At 32.4% G+C, this 18,551-nt stretch overlaps 2 protein-coding genes and 1 long non-coding RNA gene across 5 annotated transcripts; all 3 read left to right on the top strand.

The window, feature by feature from the left end:
• The first annotated feature begins 5,586 nt into the window (after window positions 1-5,586).
• Window positions 5,587-6,003, top strand: LOC127081610 (secreted RxLR effector protein 161-like). Its single transcript, XM_051021854.1, has one exon. It carries the CDS (start codon window positions 5,587-5,589, stop codon window positions 6,001-6,003), a length of 417 nt encoding a protein of 138 aa, XP_050877811.1.
• Window positions 6,004-8,575: 2,572 nt separating this feature from the next.
• Window positions 8,576-12,020, top strand: LOC127085759 (G-type lectin S-receptor-like serine/threonine-protein kinase At4g27290). 3 transcript variants are annotated; one of them, XM_051026282.1, is made up of 8 exons: window positions 8,584-8,833; window positions 8,964-10,103; window positions 10,193-10,315; window positions 10,411-10,565; window positions 10,649-10,859; window positions 10,955-11,192; window positions 11,276-11,426; window positions 11,509-12,020. In XM_051026282.1, the coding sequence occupies exons 2-8, from the start codon at window positions 9,308-9,310 to the stop codon at window positions 11,806-11,808; spliced, it is 1,974 nt and encodes a 657-aa protein (XP_050882239.1). In that variant the 5' UTR covers window positions 8,584-8,833; window positions 8,964-9,307; the 3' UTR covers window positions 11,809-12,020. The 3 variants fall into 3 exon arrangements, with proteins under 3 accessions (XP_050882238.1, XP_050882239.1, XP_050882240.1); XM_051026283.1 differs by having other exon boundaries at window positions 8,584-8,854; XM_051026281.1 differs by having other exon boundaries at window positions 8,576-10,103.
• A 3,971-nt stretch (window positions 12,021-15,991) lies between these two features.
• On the top strand, window positions 15,992-18,401 carry LOC127085758 (uncharacterized). The gene is made up of 2 exons (XR_007789259.1): window positions 15,992-16,314; window positions 16,848-18,401. It is a non-coding gene; the product is annotated as an uncharacterized LOC127085758 (long non-coding RNA).
• Window positions 18,402-18,551: the final 150 nt, after the last annotated feature.

Raw genomic sequence — 18,551 nt, 5'->3', positions numbered from 1 at the left:
AAAATAACGTCATGATCGACTTACCTCTTTTGCACTCACTTCAATTTTTTATTTGTTTATCTATTATTTGCTTGCTGGTACAAAATTTTCAGCAGTTAGATACTCATAATGGTTTTGATGATGACAACATTATGATGTGAAGTCTTCATCTAAAGTGATGATCAAGATGTTATATCAAGATCAAATTTTTTAATTTGTGAGATCAATATGTCAAAGTCAATCTCAACAAGGACAACACCTAATGTCAAAGGGCATTCATTGGAATCCTTGATGGTCTATGGTCAAGCAATCTCTGATGATGGTGTCTATTAAGAAGCTCTATCAATCCTCATTAGTTAGAAGAAGCCAACTCTCATATGAAGTATTAAATCATTGATGAATTAAATAGGGGATCTCGAAGCTTCAAGATGGTGAAATAGAGAAAGTGTGAAAGCTCACATGATGTGTGTCTGAGTGATCATCGTATTGTAAAAGATATTATAGTCATTTTTAAATTATTAAAGCAATGAACATACTCAGCTAAAAATATATTTAATCCTCTCTAAAGTTTCCAAAACACCTTAAAACCTATTGAGAACCATCAAGGTGCTTAGGAGATTGACCAATAGTGATCCTGATTATTTAGGAAGTTTGTATACACTGCATAATCGTTTTGGGATCTTAACCAATTGTTTAGAGTAATACATAAAACTTATTAATTGATTAAGAACAATCCTAATCAATTAAGGAACATAATGGTTGTAGGCTTTCCTTTTTGAGAATTAAGATTGCCGTATTTTGAAGTTCATAATCGATTTATGATATGGCTTAGTTGACTATGTTATTCAAAAGCTCATATATCTTTTTTATTTTTGAGCCAAATTTTTTTCTATAAATAAAGGGTTTATCCTCACTTTCAAAATACACTAGAAAACCTTTTTTTTACATACTTTCTCACTTTCTACTCTCTCAATTTAATTTCTTTCGTTTTCACTAAATTGCCTTAGTGATTTGAGAATGAAAAATATCGGTGATGCCTTTTATTCTGGTGTTGGGGTTATTGTTATAATTTATCCAATAAAACTTTGTCTCTTGTGTAATATCTCTTATGAGAAGTTGTTGTTTGGTTCGTGAGATAAACCATTAAAAGCTTGTGTTTGATTTGTGAGATTGTCCGTGATAATTTTCGTTTGGTTCGCGAGTTCAACCCAATGTAAAAGCTCTCATTTGGTTTGTGAGATTGTCCGTTAAAATCTTCATTTGGTGTAAAAACATTGTTTGTTTTAAGATTGTCATGGTGTAAAATCTCATGTTTAATTTGGAGGATATCCATTTCAAAACTCTCATTTAGTTTGTGAGATTGTCCGTTAAAGTCTCCATTTGGTGTAAAAGCATTGTTTGTTTTAAGATTGTCATGGTGTAAAAATGCTCTGAAAAATCATAATACCGATAATCAACACCGAAAAATCATAATACCGGTAACAATGCTCTGATACCAACTGTTAGCAAAATTTTTATTTATAGAATCTAAAACACTGTGAAAATCATGATATCAAGATCCAAAATATAAAATTTTGCTAACAGTTGGTATCAGAGCATTGTTACCGGTATTATGATTTTTCGGTGTTGATTATCGATATTATGATTTATTTATTTTTTTAAGTAGTGATTGTTTAATGAGAATTATAGTTTATATTAGAAAGTATCATGATATGTATGTATGCTATGCATAAAATTGCTTTTGAATTTTTTTTCAAAGACGTTACGGTGATGGCACTGGAATTTATATACATGTTCCAGAATTTCCAATGCATGTGTTAATAGACAATCCAAAATATCCTATATATGCTACATTGCCATGCTAAATCTCATTTAAATGTTACTGTTTTAAAATTGTGTATCGTTATTTTTTTTAATAGATATAATTTATTGTTTTGAAATTATTATATTAAAAATTTGCAATCACCAAAGTGATCAAATTTATTAAAGTGTATAATTTTAATCCGATGCTATACAAATAACATGTTTATGTTAAATAATAGTATTTATTATTATAAGATATATAGAGATCATCCAAAGATGTATCATGACTTATAATTAATAAAATTAAAGTTTTTATCATACTTGTTGCTTGTATATCCAAAGATAGACATGCATGTTCTTTTGAGTATGTTATTGAAATGTATGTAGATATCACCCAAAGGTGAATTTAGATACATGATTAAAGTTACAATTAGTTCGAATCCATGAAGTTTATTCAAAGCATTAATGCATGAGCACGTGTAAATGTTTGCAGTTGCTACTAATATGTTTGCCTTGGGCAACGCAATGACAAAGTTCAATGGGCTAAACTATGCTGATTGGTCTGAAAAGATTCAGTTTCAACTGGGTGTTATGAACTTGGATATGGCATTGATAATGGACGAGAAGCCCGCAGCCATTACGGAGGACAGTACGGAAGATGAAAAAGCTCTTCTTGAGGATTGGGAAAGGTCCAACAGGTTGTCTTTGAACTTGATGCGGATGACGATGGCTGACAATGTTAAGCCATCTATACCCAACACTGAAAATGCAAGGGAATTCATGAAAAATGTTAAAGAGTATTCAAATTCTGAAATCACTGACAAATCTGTTGTGGGAAATTTGATGAGTGAGTTGACGACTAAAAAGTTTGAATGGTCTCAACCCATTCATGATCATGTAACTCAAATGGGAAATCTGGCAGCAAAGTTGAAGTCCTTTGGTATGGATGTGAGTGAATCTTTTCTTGTACAATTTATAATTAACTCGCTTCCTCTTGAGTTTGGACAGTTCCAGGTGAATTACAACACCATCAAAGAAAAATGGAACTTTCAAGAAATTAAGGTCATGTTGGTTCAAGAAGAAGGGAGGCTAAAGAAGATGAAAGATCATTCCGTTCATCTCACGACTCATGATGGAGCCAGTTGCAGTAAGGTCAAGCCCGGCAAGAAGGACAAGAAGAAGGGAAAAGCTCCTCTAAAGGTTATTGAGGGCGGAGTCCAAAAGGAAAAGAAATGTTATTTCTGTAAGGAGAGCGGACACTTCAAAAAGGATTGTCCTAAAAGGAAGATGTGGTTCGAAAAGAAAGGTATGTTTTATGTTTCCATAAATTTCGAATCAAATCTTATTGAAGTACCAAATAATACTTGGTGGCTTGATTCGGGTGCGACTACTCATGTTTCACATATTATGCAGGGATTCCTTTCGATCCAAACCATAAAAGGAAGTGAAAAGTTTCTTTATATGGGAAACAAAATGAAGGCACGAATAGAGGGAATTGGGACGTATAGATTGGTCTTAGATACTGGATATCATATAGATCTGAAAAGTTGTCTTTATTTACCTGGGTGTGCTAGGAATTTAGTTTCTGTTGCAAAGTTGGATGAATTGAATTTTAATTTTAAGATTGGAAATGGTGTATTTACTTTGTTTAAAGATACATATTATTATGGTTCTGGTACTTTAGTTGATGGTTTATATCGTTTTAATCTTGATGTTAATTTTAAAGAATCTCTATTTAATATTGAACATATTGTTGGTAGTAAGCGAAGTACAAATAATGAGAGTTCTTCTTATTTGTGGCATCAAAGGTTAGGTCACATATCTAAAGAAAGAGTAATGAGGTTAATGAAAGGTGAAATATTACCTCAATTAGATTTTGGTGACTGAAATATATGTTTGGATTGCATTAAAGGAAAACATTCCAAACAAATATCTAAAAATTCGTCTACAAGAAGCAGTGAACTCCTTGAATTGATACACACTGATATTTGTGGTCCTTTCGACTTCCCTTCTTGGGGAGGAGAAAAGTATTTCATCACTTTTATTGATGACTTCTCACGTTATTGTTACTTGTATTTATTGCATGAAAAATCTCAATCAGTGGACATGCTAAAAGTATTCATTGATGAGGTGGAAAGGCAATTAGATAAAAAGGTAAAGATAGTGAGGTCTGATAGAGGTGGTGAGTATTATGGAAAATATAATGAGAAGGGACAATGTCCAGGTCCATTTGCAAAGTTCCTCGAAAGTCGTGGCATATGTGCACAATATACTATGCCAGGCACACCACAACAAAATGGTGTGGCTGAGAGGCGGAATCGTACTCTCATGAATATGGTTAGGTCAATGTTAATTTATAGTAATGTACCTTTATCATTGTGGATCTACGCATTAAGGACCGCTACGTATTTGATTAATAGGATTCCTAGCAAGGCAGTTCCTAATACTCCTTATGAACTATGGACGGGAAGGAAACCTAGTCTGAGGCATCTTCATGTTTGGGGATGCCAAGCCGAAGTAAGGGCGTATAATCCACATGAAAAGAAACTTGATGCCAGAACCATTAGTGGGTTTTTTATCGGGTATCCTGAAAAATCAAAAGGGTATAGATTTTATTGTCCTAATCATAGTATGAGAATAATTGAGTCTGGTAATGCTCGGTTTATTGAAAATGGACAGTTTAGTGGGAGTGAGAAATCACGTAAAGTGGATATTAGGGAGACTCGTGGAGAATCTTCTTCACCTAAAGAATCTTCTCAAGTTGTTGTCCCTCTGGTTGTGGTACCGTCATACAACCCAAATAGACAACAAATTAATATTCAAAACCCACAAAATGAACATATAGTTGATGAACCAGTTGACAATGTACAAGTCACAAATGAGCAAGAACAAGTGACTGAAGAAACACAAGAAATAGCAGTAAGAAGGTCTGAAAGGCAAAGGAGACCAGCTATTTCAAATGATTATGTTATTTATTCACTTGAACATGAATGTGACTTGAGCATTGATGAGGATCCAGTATCATTTAAACAAGCCATGGAAAGTGACAATTCTAAAAATTGGTCCAATGCTATGAAAGAAGAGTTAAAATCAATGAGTGACAATAATGTATGGGATCTAGTTGAGTTACCTAAAGGTTCAAAACGAGTTGGTTGCAAATGGGTCTTTAAGACCAAACGAGACTCGAAAGGTAATATTGAAAGATATAAAGCTAGACTTGTCGCCAAAGGTTTCACTCAAAAGGATGGTGTTGACTACAAAGAAACCTTTTCTCCTGTTTCAAAGAAAGACTATTTGAGAATTGTTTTGGCTTTGGTGGCTCATTATGACTTAGAGCTTCACCAAATGGATGTAAAAACCGCCTTTCTAAATGGTGCCTTAGAGGAAGAAGTGTATATGGCTCAACCTGAAGGATTTGTTACTGCAGGAAAAGAAAATTTAGTGTGTAAATTAAAGAAGTCAATATATGGATTAAAGCAGGCTTCTAGACAATGGTATCTTAAATTTAACAATACTATTTTGTCATATGGTTTTGTAGAGAACACTGTAGATCGGTGTATCTATATGAAGGTCAGTGGGAGCAAATTCATAATTTTAGTCTTATATGTTGATGATATTTTACTTGCTGCCAATGATTTTGCTTTGTTACATGATGTAAAGAAGTTTCTCTCCAATAAATTTGAAATGAAGGATATGGGTGAGGCATCATATGTGATAGGAATAGAAATATTCCGTAATAGATCACAAGGACTATTGGGAATGTCTTAGAAAGGCTATATAAATAAAATTTTAGAGAGATTCAGAATGGACAAATGCTCTGGAGGGACAGTTCCTATTCAGAAAGGGGACAAGTTTAGTCAAATGCAATGTCCCAAAAATGAATTAGAGCGAAAAGAAATGGAGTCTATTCCCTATGCATCAGTGGTTGGGAGCTTGATGTATGTCCAAACATGTACCCGACCGGATATTAGTTTTGCTGTTGGTATGTTAGGTCGATATCAAAGTAATCCTGGAATGGATCACTGGAAAGCTGCAAAGAAAGTTCTTAGGTACTTACAAGGAACCAAAGATTACATGCTCACATATAGAAGGTCAGATCACCTTGAAGTGGTTGGCTACTCAGATTCAGACTTTGCAGGATGTGTGGACTCAAGAAAATCCACATTTGGATATGTTTTTCTTCTGGCTGGAGGAGCAATATCATGGAAGAGTGGAAAATAGTCCATCATTGCTACTTCTACTATGGAGGGAGAATTCGTGGCATGCTTTGAGGCCACAATTCAATCATTATGGTTGCGGAACTTCACCTTAGGGTTTGGTATTGTCGACAGTATAGCTAGGCCGCTAAGGATTTATTGTGATAATTCTGCAGCTGTGTTCTTCTCTAAGAATGATAAATATTCCAAAGGTGCTAAACACATGGAATTGAAATACTTATCAGTGAAAGAAGAAGTGCAGAAACAAAAGGTGTCATTTAAACATATTGGAACAAATTTAATGATAGCGGATCCGTTAACTAAAGGTTTACCGCCCACAACATTTATTGGTCATGTAGAAAGGATGGGCATTATGTAAAAGTCCTTGTTAACATTGTATTATTTTTGGTATATATATAAGTATAGTTTAATGTTCGTATTGTATGACAATTGTGAATTCAATTAAAGTTATGTTTCTGTTGAGTTTTGACATCCATATTATATTATACATGTTATTGTAATATGTGATGACTAGGTGTCTTTGAAAAGACATGAGAGACACATTATTGTATCCCCTAAAGTTATTTGAATTGAATTGATTCATGATACATGGAAGGAATCAAGTTGATGAATAATTTGTGACCGCCATGATCCGATCATTTCAATTCATTAGAGATAATAACTTGGTGCTTTCAATGAATGGTGCACAATTATGGTATAAGATTGAAACATCAAGATGTCACATGAGTCAAGTGGGAGACTGTTGGATTAATTTATTATTAATTAGGTGTGACTCATGTAAACAATATTTGGCTTAAATAAAAGACACTTAAATGTGATGATTATTTTGGTAGATGGATAATTAAGTCAATGGGGTTTTATTTTGAAATTCAAAATACAAATCCCTCTTCTCTCTCTTCATGACTGTTGGGACATGACTCTTGGGGTGGAATATGACTGTTGAAATAAAGTGTCTATAAAAGGACACATTTAGGCAACCAACACAAAAAATTTCTCATTCCTTCTCATTTTCTCACAAATACACAAAAGTATCTTCATCATCAAAGACACAAATAAGGAAGAAGGAAGAGAGGAGAAAACAATTGCAAACAAGGATTAATAAATCAGACAAGAATCGACGTCATGGATCCGGGTACGCTTTTACGGTTTTATTTATAGAACCTAAAACACTGTGAAAATCATGATATAAAGATCCAAAACATAAAATTTTGCTAACAGTAAAATCCCGTATTTAGTTTACAGGATATGCATTATAAAACTCTTATTTGATGGTAAAAAAGTTCGTTGACATAACCTCTGAAAAACTAACATCTTATATAGTGGAAAATCTCAACAAATAATTTTTGTAGACATGAGTAGGCCAAATAATTAGATATAATATGTATAAAATTCATGATATAATTTTCTCAACTCTTATCTCTTTATATCCCCGCTCTTTACTATGATTTAGTTTTTTTATTTATTTTATTGTCTATTCTTTGTTTGTTTTATAAAATTGTACTTTTATTCATTAAAGAAATTTTAAATGAACATTGTTTTTTAAATTCATATAATCCACTTCTTTTATATTTGAAATCACTTGTTCAATATATATAATTAATTAATATAAAATTTAAATATATGTAATTTTTTTTTTTAAGGATAACAATGTGGTTGTCCGCCTTTTATTTTTATATAATATTTTAATATAATCTTAATTATAGATATAATCTAAATTATCATATAAAAAGAAAAAAGAAAGAAAAAAATGGTTATAAAATAAACTCGTATTTATGTAACTATTTTATGAATTTTTGTCTACGTAAAACGAATTCACTCATTACTTTAAAACTTTAAAATATATATATAACACTTATTTTTAAAAATGTTTACAAATTAAAGATCACTCATTTATATTTGAAATAGTGACATGACATGACTACAGGTTTATGGTAGGGTTTGGGAATGAATAAAGATGAAGGATTGTGGGGTAACTTTTAAAATTAATTTTGAAAATTGAAATTATATTTATATATTTTAATAAATATATTTTTTTTATATAAATCAATAAATCATTTATATTTGTATTGTTTGAGAATTCGTTGATTTTAGTTACACACCACATATGAATTCAATCATCATCATATCCCTGTGGTCTTTATACAAATGCACACGCTTCTCAGAAACTGTGTCTAGAATGATTAGTCACCGTTGGTGTTTCAGTTGGAATAACCCATTTTACAAGTAACTATTATAATACAGAAGTCTTCACATTAGACTTTAGAGTTGAATAAAACTTCAATTTATACATCACTTGCTTCGGTTTCAACCGGACAAGTAGGACTTCACCACCCACGAAAATGACCACGATAATACGATATCAGAAGACACTGAAATCATGAAACTTTTTACACAACCACCTCGCGGGCCATATTATAATGAGTGAAATTTTTTACACAACCACCTTGAGGGCCATATTATAATGAGTGAACGACAACTATCAGTAATGCAACATCTATATTTTGTCAGTCCTTTGATGGTATACTATTGACCTTTCATCTTTTTATTATAATTTGAGGAGAGAAATGTAAATCTACCATATGTGTGAAAACAATTTCCAAAATTTATCCCCCAAGTGTTGAAAATGAGTGAGTTAACATTTGGTCAACATACGAACCAACATTTAAGCTGAGTGGACTAGATTATACACAAGTCCACAAAACAAACTTGCCCACTTTGTTTTGAATTTGGAGCATACGGGAAGACTTGGACAAAGCCATCTCAATTGAATTTAGAAATTTGATAAAATGAAAATGATGAGAACAAACAACACATGCACAATGGAGAACCATAAGGTGCTGATGCTAATGCTAATGGTGTTTACTTTCTTCTTTTGCTCCATGCCAACTTTCTCTAAACAGAACACCTTTACTACTATTGCTCCAAATCAGTTTATCCAATATAGTGATACACTTGTTTCTGCAGGTGAAACCTTTGAAGCAGGATTTTTCAACTTCGGAGATCCACAGCGCCAATACTTCGGTATATGGTACAAAAACATTTCACCTAGGACTATTGTGTGGGTTGCCAATAGAGACACACCTGTACATAACTCAACAGGATTGCTGAAACTCAATGATCAGGGAAATCTTGTTATTCTTGACGACTCGAAAGGCGTTGTCTGGTCCTCCAATTCATCGAGAATTGTGGTGAAACCACCTCTTGTGCAGTTGTTGGATTCAGGAAACCTTGTTGTGAAAGATGCGAACAGCACTGGGAACTTTTTTTGGGAAAGTTTTGATTATCCCGGTAACACTTTCCTTGCTGGAATGAAGCTGAGAAGTAATTTAGTTACTGGTCCGTATAAATATATAAGATCATGGAAAAGTCCTGATGATCCTTCTGACGGTGAGTTTTCGTATGAGATAGATACTCGTGGCTTTCCCCAACTGGTTACTGCGAAGGGGGAAAGGTTACTGTATAGATCAGGCTCATGGAATGGATTTCTTTTCAGTGGAATTTCGTGGCCGATGCATAGAATCTATAATCTCTTATTTGTGTTCACTGACAAGGAAGTCTCTTATCAATACGAAACTTTGAACAGTTCAATTATTTCTAGAACGGTGCTAGATTCATATGGAACTTCGCAGCGTTTTCTATGGTCAGATGAAACACAGAATTGGGAGGCGACGGTTACTCGTCCTTCAGACCAGTGTGATGATTATGCCTTGTGTGGCATCAACTCTAACTGCAATATTAACGACTTTCCAATATGTGAATGCTTGAATGGTTTTATACCAAAATTTAAAGCGAAATGGGAGTCCTCCGATTGGTCTGGCGGGTGTGTAAGGAGAACGAAACTGAATTGTTTCGATGGAGATGGATTTCTGAAGTACACAAACATGAAATTGCCAGACACTTCATCGTCCTGGTATAACAGAAGCTTGAGCCTTGAGGAATGTATGACAGTGTGTTTGAAAAACTGTTCCTGCGTTGCATACGCAAATTTAGATGTCAGATATGGTGGAAGTGGCTGCTTACTTTGGTTTCATAGCGTCGTGGACATGAGAAAACACTTAGACCGAGGACAAGACATTTACATAAGACTGGCATTTTCCGAACTAGGTAATTTCATATGATTAACCTTATTTTCTTTTATTTTTTATCATGCTTGTAACTGCTTGTTGACCGAATTTTTCTTCAACCCTTATCAGATCATACAAAGAATAAGAGAAACTTGAATATGAAGCTTGCTGCGATTTTCGTAGGGGTTATTGCGTTCATCATAGGACTTACCGCTCTTCTATTCGCGACATCAATGTCTAGGAAGAAGCTTGGTAAGCCAAGCGAGAAATCTATGATAAGTAAATTTCATGATATACTACAATAGTCTAATATTATAACTATTATAATGTATCTTACAATAATTCAGGGTGCATAAGAAAGTTAATTCAATGGAACCACAAGAAGGAGAAGAAAGAAGAAGAGTTGCCAACAGTATTTGATTTTTCAACCATGATTAATGTCACAAATAACTTCTCTTACCAAAACAAGTTAGGAGAAGGTGGCTTTGGACCGGTATACAAGGTAAAGTCTTGATCACTACCATACCGAGTTAATTTCTTACACGAAAGTAGTGAAGGTACTAAAATTTCGAAATTTTTTACTAGGGCGTATTGGCAGATGGACAAGAGATTGCTGTTAAGAGGCTTTCTGAAACATCGGGACAAGGAACTAAGGAGTTCAAAAATGAAGTAAAGTTAATGGCAACACTTCAGCACCGTAATCTTGTGAAACTTCTTGGTTGTTCTATTCATCAAGATGAAAAGTTGTTGATCTACGAATTCATGCCCAACAGAAGCTTGGATTACTTTATTTTTGGTATAAACTTTCACACAAACCAAATTTATTGATCACGGTTTTACTCTTGCCATAATGTAACTCTCATGCTAACTTAAGAATGTGAAATCCATTAGATACTACGCGAAGTAAATTACTAGATTGGACAAAGCGCTTGGAAATTATTGATGGGATTGCTCGAGGGCTGTTGTATCTCCATCAGGATTCTACACTAAGAATCATACATAGAGATCTCAAGACAAGCAATATTCTTCTTGATATTGATATGATCCCGAAGATATCTGATTTTGGTTTGGCCAGATCATTCATGGGAGACCATGCCGAGGCTAACACAAATAGAGTGATGGGAACATAGTATGCTCGGCTTATTTATCTTCCTAATTTCAGTTTTGCAATGTCACAACCTTTTTTAATATATTTCGCTTTCTTTCCTGCAGCGGATATATGCCTCCAGAATATGCAGTACATGGATATTTCTCAACCAAATCTGATGTTTTTAGCTTTGGAGTCGTTGTACTTGAGATAATTAGTGGGAGGAAGAATCGTGGATTTTGCGACCCTCAACATCATCTAAACCTTCTTGGTCATGTAAGTTTTGAAGTGTATATGTTTCTCGATCTTTTGATTAAGGATTGAGCTTACTCTTGCAGTAACTTTGATGTCATTTTAGGCGTGGAGACTATGGATTGAAGAAAGGCCAGAAGAGTTCATGGCTGACATATTATACAATGAAGCCATATGTTCAGAAATATTAAGATTTATTCATGTGGGTCTATTGTGTGTACAACGGAAACCAGAAAATAGGCCTAACATGTCATCTGTGGTTTTTATGTTAAAGGGTGAAAAGTTACTCCCACAACCATGCGAACCGGGGTTCTACGATGGAAGAGAAAACACAAATAGCACAGGATCTTCTTCAAAGGGGTGTTCAATAAATGAAGCTTCAATCTCATTGTTAGAAGCTCGATAGAATGTAGACTGATTTTGATGAAATACAGTTTTTTGACTGTGCAAAAACATTGGTTTTGCCAAATTTAGAGATAGATAGAGGATAGAGCAAGTTTTAAACACAGTCTAAAAGGATATGTCATTTATATGAGGTATTGTAAATCAATTTTTGTTGCAATGTAACATAATTTTAAAGGGAAAATCGAGAATATACATATACATGTTTACTCCCAATTGATGTTACAAGGTTTATGATAGGGACTTGGGTATTATGGTGTCATAAGTCTCACATTATACATTATACATGGAGGAAATGGATCCACTGCACTCGCCGATTTGTCGCAATCAAAGTCACATTATTTATAGCCGTTAGATCATTATAGAATGGTTCGGATTTAATGTTGATCTGACTTTTTAAAAATAAAAAGTATTTAATTTTATTATATGAACCGTTTGATTTTGATTAAACAATAGTTTGATTGTGACTGGGTGAGTTTATCTTTCAATGACGGCAGGGGATCGTTATCCATACATTGAGAGGGATTTAGAAACTTTAATTAGTGGATCAAAATCATATATTAAAAGTATTTATATATTAGATACCTAGATATCTATGAATAATATTTCTCTACCAATTATATATTCTAAAGTCATTGTTTCTTAATTTTTTTTCCAACTCGAATGTATTTTTTTAATGTATGGGAAGAAATAATCACTCAATAATTTATTTTTTTATGTTATTGTATATTTATTTTTTTATAAGAATATTTACTAATATTTGTAGGAGCAACATTTAGAATTTTTAATAATAAAAAAATAAAATTATTTAAAAATATTAAACAAAATAAAAGAGTGAGTGGGGTGCAAGTGTCCCAAATGCTTCAACCTGCCTACTATATCCATAATATGTAATACTAATATCTCAAATCAAAGGATTACGAATTCACTCGTGAGTTAATGGAATCAAAAGGATAAAAGGTAAAATAGCTATTTTATCACAAAAATATTTTGATCAATTCTCAACGATCTTATATGATATGATAAGTAAGATAAAAAATTTGGTTAAATGAATTTTTTATCCTCATAAAACTAACTATTTTTGTTTTTAATATTTCTAAAATTTTCCTACAAATAATGGTTCCTCCAAAAAATTTGATGGTAAATGTCACTATTAGATCCTGATGTGACATGTCACGTGGAACTTTTTTGATGATTGAGCATACACATGGTAATGACATTGTGATAAAAAAATACTGACGTGGATGCTACGTGGCAATTTCTCTCATTTTTTATCTTTCATATTCATTAAAGTTATAGCGATAGAAAGATCGTCGCTAATATGAACATCATATATAAACTCAAAAGTTTTAATTAATTTGTAGTTAATTTTTATCTAATTCATAGCTAATTTAAACATGTCATTCTATGATCTAAAATTTGTTTTTTTATATGAGTTTTTTTGGGGAAAGTTTATAACATTATAAGGATATTTCATATAATTTTTTTTTATTTGAGATGAATTAAATATAAATTTTTTTAACGCAGATTTTACATGAAATGAAAACACCGCAAACATTGATATATGATTGAATTTTGAGATGATATTTTAATAATACATTAAATGGATATGCGAAGTTTCATGGCATTCTAAATAAGTTTCGATTTATTTTGATTTTTTGATCGAAACACACACACACACATATATATATATATATATATATATATATATATATATATATATATATATATATATATATATATATGTTTCGATCGAAAAATCAAAATAAACCGTGACTTATTCGGAATGCCGTAAAAATTTGAAGATCAATTTAATGTGTTACTATATAGGTCTCAAAAAAGTATTAGCTTAAAATTCAATCATATGTCAACATTTGCGTTTCCGTTTCATAAAAAATCGACGCTTAAAAAATTCATATTTAATTTATATCATGTAAAAAAAATCAAATTTTGTGTGGGATGTGCTTATAATGTCATAAAGATTAACGCCAAAATTCATGGAAAAAACGTATTATAGACCATAATAATGGTTTTCATCTCTAGAAAAAAAGAAATAATATATATATATATATATATATATATATATATATATATATATACGTGTTTCAATAAAAAAAATTCAAAATAAATGAAAATTTATTGGGAATTCTATAAAAGATTCTAGATCGATTTCATGTATTATGAGACAGGTCTCTGAAAAGTATGAGATCTAAATTCAATATAGGTCAATGTTTGCGTTGTTTCCATTTTATAGAAAATTTGCGCTTAAAAAATTCATATTTAATTTATCTCATGTAAAAAAAATCAAATTTTGTGGAAGAGATCCTTATAATGTCATAAACATTCCTGCAAAAAATAATAAAAAATGAAATCTATGTCATAATAATGATTTTTGCCTAGAGCAAAAAATACATCTGATAATACATTATGAAGTAGATCTTGCATATGACAATACACTCTCTTAATTCTCTTAAGTAATGATTGCATGCTAGTTCCTTTCTTCATCATCTTCTCCTTTCTTGCTAAGGTAGATTTCTAACTAGGTTATGATCATGGATTAACATTATGAAATAGATCTTGCATATGATAATACACTTTCTTAATTCTCTTAAGTAATGATTGCATGCTAGTTCCAAGAGTTGTGATTTGATTATTGTGTAATTTCTATGAGTGTGAGTCCTTGGTATGCTTAGAATGGAACGTGGGAAATGAATCTGTGTTATTCATTCTAAAATTATGCTTAGATGATGAGTGTTATAGGAAGAGGTTATTATGTGTTAAATGGTGAGTTTCTATGTTGTAAAACTATGAAATTTGGAATTTTAGTGCTTTGTTTCGAATCAAGGAATTGCTTGATTTAAATCTAAAGGGGATTTCTGCAATTCTACTTGTCTGATTTGATCCATGATTTTAATCAGGGTTGTCTGATCTGATCCATTCCTCGAATCAGGGTTGTCTGATCTGATCCACGATTCGAATCAAAGGTGTCTGATTTGAATGATTTTCAATTATGTTTGCATGATTCAAATCAAGGAACTTCTTGATTTGAATCATGTAGTCAAAATGGCCTAAAACCCTAAATTTGCATGTTTCAAACTTTGTATTTTAGTCTAGTTATTGATCATGGTTATTGAGACAGTGGTTTTAGACCTAGGATTCTTTAGGGTTGGATTTAACCAAGATCAAATAAAGATCGCATGACCTAGGTTAATAAACCCTTGAATCGTAAGTATACCTAGTGAACTAGTTTTGACTTGTGTATCAAGATAGATCCCTTTAGTGATAGTTTAAGGTAGATAGCAATGTGACATGATAATATTTTAGGATGACATCCAGTATATCAAGGTGAATATGTATAGACGTCTCATGCGATTGTGGATTTAAATTTTGAAGAAGTAATTGTTCTGGGGTCCAATTGAAGGATATGTATTTATTCTTGGTGCTTACTTGGAGGATGTGTGCATTATCCTGAAGATGTCGATTGTGGAATATGTGATTTATTATGATATTCTAGGTGAAGGATATGTCAATTTATTCATGGGATGGTATGTCAATTTACCATGGTGATCTGACCAATAGACATGTGGCTCATCCGGACGATCTCGGTTGAGGAATATGCCAATTTATTCTAATATTCCCAATGACGACTATAATGATTTATCCATGGGAGGCTTTGTCTATTTACCATGGTGATCCGATAATGGAGAAGTTTTATTTATCTTATGGTCTAATTATAAGGCATGTAACTTGATATGGGTGGTAAGAGGGAAATATGTTGATTTTTTATTCAGCTACTCCAATTGGTGGGTATGCCAATTTACCCTATAATCAGGTCAATTTCATGAGTATTGGATCGGCCGTTCTAAAATATGTATAGGGTAGAACTGAGAACTAGGATGACCGAGGTTTCAGATAGGAATCCACTAAGATTAGTATCTCACTCCCCATGTTTTTATATTATTTTTCATATAAGCATGTGTTTGGATTGGATTCACAACTAATGGATTTGAAACTAAAGATCAAAGAAGCATATTTTTATTGTGTTAAAGATTCATGTACAATAAATTATATATCAGTTAGACCTTTTGTATTGTAAAAGAATTATTGATTCAGACTTGTAAATTAATGTATCATGTACTAGAAGTTAATGTTATAATTATTCTAGACATGTAGTTATGGTGTTACAATATAAAAGTTCAATGGTTTGAAATTCATAATTTAAAGATGACTAAGTATGATATACGAGTTTAAAAGCACGTGCCTCTTTAATCGAATGTCTCTGTAGAAGTACTTATTAATAAGACTTAAGAACTATTTGAGTGAATTGGTACTTTCTCTTAGATTGATAACTTTTAAGAGAGGGTTTTTAAAAGTAATTGATACTTCTTAATAGACAACAGGTATCTCCTTGTCAGACTCTCAAAAAGGATTACTTACAATGACTTAGAACCATGAGTCGGCACAACAACTCCAACCGGTAGCATTTTATGGTGTGGCTGAGAATGAACAGGTAAAGATGATAATTGTCATGTTAGTTAGAAATTGGTGTAAAGATATGTGTTTGGAAATTGGTGTAAAGAGATGTGTTTGTATTATAACTTCATGGTTATGACTAAATTTAGGTTTAATTATGACTTGGTTCAGAAGCCGGTTGGTTCGAAGTTGTTTGTTTTGGTTACGGTCCTATTGCGGTTTCGGTTCAATTATTGTGTTTTGGTTTCTTGGTTCAGTTTTAGTTTGATATAGGTTTGGTTTTGTGGTTCTGATTTTTTCGAATCGGAATTTAATTGTTTAGGCTACGTAAATTGAATTATTGCGTTTCAGTTACGGTTTCATAGCTTGCACACCTAGTGTTCGGTAAAATGTTTCAACTGAGTTTCTTCTCTTTTGGCCTTGGTTCGGTCCCCTTACGGACTGTTTTTTTGGATTGTGAATTGATTGTCAAGTTTTGTAATGGTTTCTTGAATGGTTTTTTTGTAGTTTCAAGTTGATTTTGGTTTGGGAAATTGGTTTAGGAATGAAGTTTTTGGCGGTTTCTTGCAGTTTATGGTGAATTTGATGAAGGTTGAAATTGGTGATGAAGGAAGTCAAGGTATGGGCAAGATGTTGGATTTTCTAAGTGTGTGTTCATGGCAAGGCTTGGATTCTCACGGTAATCGTTCACACAAGATGAAAGGCAAGGGAAATACACAAACAAGCATACAAAGATAACTCAAACAATCAAGCAAGCATAGAAGGCACAAACAAGCAAGCATTCATGGAGTGATAAATAAAGTTTGAGGCTAAACCGACCTGAGCCTCTCCGATGGCTCTTCAACAGTGGTGCAAATTCAATACGGTAAACGATTCTTTGTGTTCACTTGATTCAATTCCTCTTCATCTCTTCTTTCATTTTCTTTCTTGTTGTTCTTGATTCTTTTGCCACTTTTTCAATGCGTGAATCATGGAAAACTATAATATGAAGTATGGTGAATGTTTATGCTCAAGTTGATTGAAACTTCAATGAGAAGCTTCAACAACCATGGATTCGAGCTCTAGTGAGAGAAGGTTGGAAAATGGAGAGTCAAAACATGAGAGAAAGTGAAGAATGGGTGAAATCAAAAAGTGAAGAAGAATCTCTTTAATGGGTAAATGATTAATGATTATATAAAATTAGGTGAGAGATGATTAGAGGTTAGGAATTGGTTAGAAGTTAGTTGGGACCGTTTTGGGCACTTTGGGCAATTTGACCAAAGTGGTTAGAAGTTAATTAGTGGAAGTTTAAGGTAGTTAGGGTGGTTAAAGAAAGGATGTATGTGACTTTACATGTATGTGTATATGCTGAATTTTTTATGAATGTTAAAGGAAATTGAATGAATTTACATGGCATCACTTGAATACATGTTTGGGTATTTACATGGTATGAATGAATGACTTATGGATGCATTTAAAATGATGTTCATGGATGAAATGATGTATTACATGAATGTTGTATTTTTTTTAATACACATGATTTATGGTGTTTTACTTGTTGTATAGAAATGGAATGGGGATGATGCATAGTATGGAATTTGTATTTATGGTATATGTATAACATGCTGAATTTTTATAACTTAACATTGAATTTGACTTGTTTTTTAATGATTTTGCATATGATGTGAATGTATGTGCATGTGCTAAATTTTAGAAGTGAATGATATGAATTTAAGATGACTTCTCATGTGTATTTGTAAATGCCCATGATGCTTAATTTTGTTATGTAAGTGCTGAATTTTTAGAAGTGAATGTAATTTCTAACTTGTTTGTATTGTTTTCTTTGCAACATGGTACATGGTAATGGAGCATGAACAAACATGGTCAAGAATGGAGTATGAACAAGCATGGTAAAGAATGGAGTATGAGTGAAGACTATTGAAGAGCTTGAAATTATTTTTATTCTTTTGTGTATGGAAATCATGCAATATGCTTGTAATGACATAAAGTGATATAAAGTGAAATCATGTAAATGTAAAGACAATATTTTCTGACTTTTAGACCTTATGTATATGGATTGAAAGACCTTGAATATAAAAGGGAATTATGGATCAAAGTGTATGTATGGAAATGAGTTCCAATGAATGCTTAGGGAATTTACCCATGAAGTGAAAAGTGACTTAGTGAATCACTTAGAAATTGAAAATGTATCAAAAACGAAAATGAAAGTTAGGTTGATGGCTTACAATACAGGTTATGCAAAAATTACGAAATGCGTGCTTGATGGTTTAATTT

The sequence above is a fragment of the Lathyrus oleraceus genome, chromosome 5 (genome assembly GCF_024323335.1).
Source record: "Lathyrus oleraceus cultivar Zhongwan6 chromosome 5, CAAS_Psat_ZW6_1.0, whole genome shotgun sequence".
Classification (NCBI taxonomy): Eukaryota; Viridiplantae; Streptophyta; class Magnoliopsida; order Fabales; family Fabaceae; genus Lathyrus; species Lathyrus oleraceus.
This window is presented reverse-complemented; position numbering and strand designations above follow the sequence as displayed.